This window comes from Triticum urartu, chromosome 4A (genome assembly GCF_056163025.1).
Source record: "Triticum urartu cultivar PI428250 chromosome 4A, HENAU_Tu73, whole genome shotgun sequence".
NCBI lineage: Eukaryota > Viridiplantae > Streptophyta > Magnoliopsida > Poales > Poaceae > Triticum > Triticum urartu.
In genome coordinates, this window is record NC_141876.1 from 66,632,501 (window position 1) to 66,638,399 (window position 5,899).

At 45.3% G+C, this 5,899-nt stretch overlaps 2 protein-coding genes across 2 annotated transcripts in view; both read left to right on the top strand.

The window, feature by feature from the left end:
- Positions 1 to 1,569, top strand: part of SKIP16 (SKP1/ASK-interacting protein 16) — a 4,625-nt gene extending 3,056 nt beyond the window's left edge. Inside the window, exons 2-5 of the mRNA XM_048713746.2 lie at positions 1 to 357; positions 576 to 788; positions 890 to 996; positions 1,178 to 1,569. The exon at positions 1 to 357 is cut by the window's left edge and continues 354 nt beyond it. Coding sequence (XP_048569703.1) covers positions 1 to 357; positions 576 to 788; positions 890 to 996; positions 1,178 to 1,256 — 756 coding nt within the window. The 3' untranslated portion in view covers positions 1,257 to 1,569. The remainder of the gene's footprint in view (positions 358 to 575; positions 789 to 889; positions 997 to 1,177) is intronic.
- Positions 1,570 to 4,548: 2,979 nt separating this feature from the next.
- On the top strand, positions 4,549 to 5,689 carry LOC125553553 (protein MIZU-KUSSEI 1). Its single transcript, XM_048717324.2, has one exon. The coding sequence runs from the start codon at positions 4,652 to 4,654 to the stop codon at positions 5,372 to 5,374; it is 723 nt and encodes a 240-aa protein (XP_048573281.1). The 5' UTR covers positions 4,549 to 4,651; the 3' UTR covers positions 5,375 to 5,689.
- The last annotated feature ends 210 nt before the right edge of the window (positions 5,690 to 5,899 follow it).

The following is a 5,899-nucleotide window of genomic DNA, read 5'->3' on the forward strand; positions in this document are numbered from 1 at the left end:
AAAGAATTTAATTTCCACTTGGAGGAGCAAGGTCTTCCCATTGGGCCCAACCTTGCATTAGTGGCAAGTTCATGGTATCATCCTAAAACGTTTCTTCTCAATTGTTCAAGTGGTGAACTTTACGTTGGCACTGCCAACTTATCAGCTGGAGAAATGATGCCATGCGTGCCAAAATCATTGATAAAGCCAACTAATAGTGATATGCCCCAAGATGGATTACTTTTGTGGTTGGAAGAGCACCTTAGGCGCTTACAGAATGGCATGATCAAGATCCGCCCTCTTAAGACGTCGAGGTATATCTGCTTATATCCAGAAGCATCCCCATTGTGTTCGTCAGCAGTGACAAATGGTGTAAAGGTGATAAATCGTGACTTCCTAAATATGGCATCATCATTTTATTAAGCTTGAAGTCTAAATGGCATATCTTGTTTCCAACACTTGGTTGACTGTTCTTATTCATGACTTGCAACATTTCATCCCACTTGATTGCTTCCGTGAGTGATTTTTCATGACATGCAGTAGACATTCTATATGGTCTCATTGGTGCATTGGGCTGACATTTCTGATGGTTATAGGTACGTGCATCTGCTGTCTTTGTGCCAGAACATCCTCGTCGGGGGCATGTGGGCACACATCTGTACAGCTATTCCATCCGCCTGTCAGTTCCTGAGGCATGCATGCTAGGTGGGGTTTACTTTTCTTCCTGCCAGCTTCACTCACGCCACTGGATCATCCGATGTAAAGACACGGTTGTTTCGGATATGCATGGGGAAGGTGTTATTGGGGAGGTATGCTGGAATCGAAAAGGAAAACTAATTTCTGTATCTTGAATTCTCGTGGAGAAAAGTTATAGTTAACGTGGCTATTTATTTGGCTTTATGTTTTGCAGTATCCTTTACTTTTACCAGGGCAGGACGAGTTTGTCTATGAGAGCTGCACGCCGCTGAATGGCAGTAGTGGATCTGTGGAGGGCTCTTTTACATTTGTGCCTGGGAGGTATGACCTAATTCACAAGAGAAGTTTCAATCAAAAGAATGAAGTCATTTTATTAGGCATTTGTAGCCAAACTGTGTTTGTTAAGGATTGGCAAGTGTTTGTGTGCCAACCAACCGAAACATCCTGTTTTCTTTTTTCATTATGTTGATGCGTGATTTGACTGTTTTATCCTTTGGTTAAGGTTGACCCAGCCAGAAGGAAAACCATTCGACGTCACGGTGGCTCCGTTCCCTCTGGAAGTACCCGACTACATCTTCTGAGCAATAGTATGTGCACCTAATAACAGTGTAGTATCTTGGTAGAAACACCGAACATATCTGTAGTACTCTGTCTGCTGTAGCAAAGTTGCTCTGCCTGGAGTTGATCTTGTCGATGTAATGTTAACAAAAGGACGCAAACGGTTTTGTCGTGCGCCGACCTTCTTCCGGTTCCTGGCTGTGGCCCTAAAGGAATCTGTAGCGGGTGGAGCTTGTCTGTTCATATGTGATGTGAGGTTGTTTGTTTCTTTGTTGAGGTGAAACATAAGAGGGAATTGTTCCAAGGTTTGCGCAAGAAATGGTTCCTTGGCTGTCATGTCTGGGTTTGCGACACCGATGTGATGTGATCGATGCAGTGCTGTTCATGACAGAGCTGTTTCAGTAGGTCATCTGTAATCCTACACTGATGTTCGTTTGTAATGTTTCCCCTATGGTTCGTCACCACTGCACTGGTAGTTCAGCACTACTTGTATTGCAAAGTAGGTCTATCCCTTGTATGCAGTGTGAGTGGTCCATCGGATAGATGTGCGTGCTTCACTACACCCGACAGCAACATAAGCAGATAGAAAGAGGACGTCTGTCACATCAGTATAATAGCTGTGTATTGTCTTTCTACTCCTTCCATCCCAGGGTGTAGTGTCAAAAACGCTCTTATATTATGGGATGGAGGGAGTATATTTTATGTATGTTTATCTACAATCTTCCTATAGCCAGGATGCCTGCCAAAGAACTACATAATCAGGTTTTGATGTAACATAAGTATCAGTAGAATATTGTTTCAACAAAAGAAGCATCAAAGTACAAACGGCTCTACATACATTGGCTTCTCAAATACCACTTGGAATAGATTTGAGGTACTTCTTCTGAATAACATGCCAAGGAGATTTTTGATCTGAAATCATTCCCTAGCAGCCTTATCATCCTTAAATCAGATCCCAGTTGCCATACCATCTTTCTGTGGTGATATCTTTTTCTCTCCCTCTTGTTATGACGCTCTTCTCTTCAGTTGTCGAGAAAATCTCCACAGCGGGCTCATAAATGGTCCTCATTCCTTGGATGCAATTGCATTGCAAGAATGACAATGTGAAAAACCGCGAAGAGAGCACGAAGCATGGTTCCCAGCTTATCTCGGCAACTAAGCCCGGAGTATGTACTCCCTCCGTTCGGAATTACTTGTCGCAGAAATGGATGCATCTAGACATATTTTAGTTCTAGATACACCCATATTCGAGACAAGTAATTTCGAACGGAGGGAGTACAAGAAACTGTGACTATTCTGTATAGGTGGAAGCCAACATCATTTTATCTTCTTCTCTTGGCCATCACTAGCTAGAACCAGAACCAAGTATGCCGCGTGAAGAACCAAGCATTCTGAGCCATCTACTCTGCACACAGTAACCAAGTTAGAATGTGAGGTCAACATCATGAAAGCAACTCCTAGCAATATTTTTTTGTAGAACCAGTAATTTCATAGGACGTACTCCCTCCGTCCCATAATATAAGACTGTTTTTTATACTAATGTAGTGTCAAAAACGTTCTTATATTATGAGACGGAGGGGGTAGTAATGAATGATGGTTCTTGCAAGCACAAAAGAGGGATGTGCTAGTGAACCAACTCAAAAGACACAATTACAATTCATTGATTCTACTGCCACATTGGCGTTTGAAGTGTGAAACTGGTGCGCACCCAGAATCAACTTCATGTTAAAGGAAAAGAAGGTGTACTTTGTTGATATGAGCAGTCTATCACCCCTATTAAGCAGAGATGTCACACAACATCAGATAATAAGTATTATTTTTTTTGCGGGGCAAAACATCAGATAATTCACATGAAAAGTAATCCCAATGTAATGCTTAAACCTAATCCAATCTGCAAACATATTTAGGCCTCTTTTGGTTCATAGGATAGGATTATCGTAGGAATAGGGAATTTATAGGAAATGAGATGACATATATCCCAAATCCTATGAATAGGAATAGAAAACGAGATGTCATTTGGTTCACACCAAAGAAATTTTTTCATTAAGTTTAGGCTCATTTTTATTTTCCTATGAAATGTGAAGGATAGGAACCAATCCTATGTAGGAATAGGAATCCATTCCTATGAACCAAAGGGCTCTTCAGAAAAAAAAAACTCTACAAAAATCCTATCCTCTAGAATTCCTATGAAATTCCCGGGCCTTAATTAGGACCCAAAAGCAAATAAAGAAAAATCTACCAGTTGAAAACATTTCTGCGGCTGAAAATTCAGAAAAGGAGGCTGGACAGCTCTAGATCAGTCTAGCTCTGCCTCTACCTGCACTGCACCATCGATCAAGATGGCAGAGATAAGTGAAGTTGCTAGGACAGTCCTCCGATAACCATGACGGGGCGCCGGGGCCGCGTCCGTGCGCATGCATGCGAGCGTGAGCTGCTTGCTCCGGCCCGGCAATTACTACTACTCCCGTGCTTTGTATTGATCTGCAATGCAAACCGTTGAAGACATTTTTGCGCATGCACGTTCCTGGGCATTCATTCATTCATTCATCGATGGAGCACTTTTTTGCCCCCCCGGTCTCCACTCAACATGCATACACATGAGCAGCTGTAAAGCGCGCGAACCCGATCTACCTTGGTAAACCGAAACATTCAACATTTCTCCAAGTACAAAGGAGGAGGGGCAGTTGTATTTAATTAAACAACACGGCGATCACTTTACGTACCACGTGATGTGCATGTGGTGTAGTACGTACCATGCACCGCGGTAGTGCCAGAGCTAAAACCCTGTCGTGCCGTGTCAGCTTCAAAACGTAAGAGCGGTGAATACATCAGGACGTGTGTGTGTGTATATATATATATATATATATATATATATATATATATATATATATATATATATATAACAACTACATTTTGTTTCACGAGGAAAAAGAACATAGTACAATTTTTCGTCAAATATTAGCATTACTGAATACTGACAGAAATTTCTCAAGGTCAACTTAGAAACAGTTCCAAGCTTCTTTCAGCGACAGTAGTACACTGTTAATTAAGACGTCTTCTATATCGAGATCGATCATATATACACATGCATGCATGTATATATACACTGCTCAGGCATCCCTCATGGGATCAAGATGAATGAACTAATGGTCCAAAGAGATTGGGACCATGCATCTTCAAATTTCTCTTGAAAGAGACTAGCTAGCTAGGATAATTTTGCCATGTATTGAGCATCTGGATACGACCCAAACTGGTTCCAAAACACATAACCAAAATCAAACGACCCCCCAACCTCTACTTCCACCTCCTTAAATAACGACGTAGCACCCTCAACTCCCTTCTCCTTAACTGAGCTCGGCTCGATCCAATGCGCCGACTCACTACTCCAGCCGAATCATCCGTCCACCCGACCTCGTAAATGCCTTCTCTCATCGACGACCCAGGCTCGCTGCGGTCGCTGCTCCGGCCGGTCACCGACGAGCGCCGGACCAACAAGCACGGCGGCAGCACCGGCGGCGCCGTCGTGGGGCTCTTCAGGATGTTCAGGCTGGTGCCGATGCTCACCACCAGCACCGGCTGCAAGATGGCCGCGCTGCTCGGGCGGCACAGCGGCAGGGCCCTCCTCGCGGACCACGCGCCGGCGGTGACGCTCTTCGGGCACCGCCGCGGCCGGCTGAGCCTGGCCATCCACGAGGACACGCGGGCGCCGCCGGCGTTCCTCATCGAGCTGCCCATGCTGGCGGCCGCGCTGCACCGGGAGATGGCCACGGGCACCGTGAGGCTGGCGCTGGAGAGCGACACCCGCAGCGCGCGCCGGCGGCTCCTGGAGGAGTACGTGTGGGCCGTCTACTGCAACGGGCGCAAGGCCGGGTACGCCATCCGCCGCAAGGACCCGTCCGACGACGAGCGGCACGTGCTGCGCCTGCTGCGCGGCGTCTCCATGGGCGCCGGGGTGCTGCCGCCGCCGCCCGCCGACGGCTCCCACGGCCCCGACGGCGAGCTCACCTACATGCGCGCCCGCGTCGACCGCGTCGTCGGGTCCAAGGACTCCGAGGCCTTCTACATGATCAACCCGGACGACGACGGCCGGGGTGGCGATGGCGCCGCGGAGCTCAGCATTTTCCTAGTCAGGAAGAAGTAAAGAAAACAAATAGATATATTACTACTACGAATACCTATAGATATGATACGAGCGTAAGCATATAGTACTAATATTTTTGTGTGAAGAGAATCAAGAGATAGATGAATATATTATGGGCTACGATTCAATTCAAATTGTGTCACCTTTGCCATAGTAAAGAAAAAAGTGAAGTGAAATGAAAACCAGTTGTGTCAATCAAGTAAATACAAATACAAATATGCGTGGAGGGGTGTGATACACAAAGTTTACAACAGTGTATGTATTCGTGGCATGGCAAAAGACCTGTCTCGTTTTGTTTCGAAGATGAGTTTGGTTTAGTTAGCTAGAGTCTTGTGAATTTCAACGTGCTAAACACTATTGCATGCCATAAATCGTGATGGGACAAATACATAATATAACCCTAATAATGGCAGATGTTGACACGAGGGGCCTGGTTTTGAGTGCTTCGTTTGTAGTCCATTTTGATCATAACAGTGGTGTGGCTCCAAATTTGGATATATTAGAGCAGCTCCAACGTGCCGATCA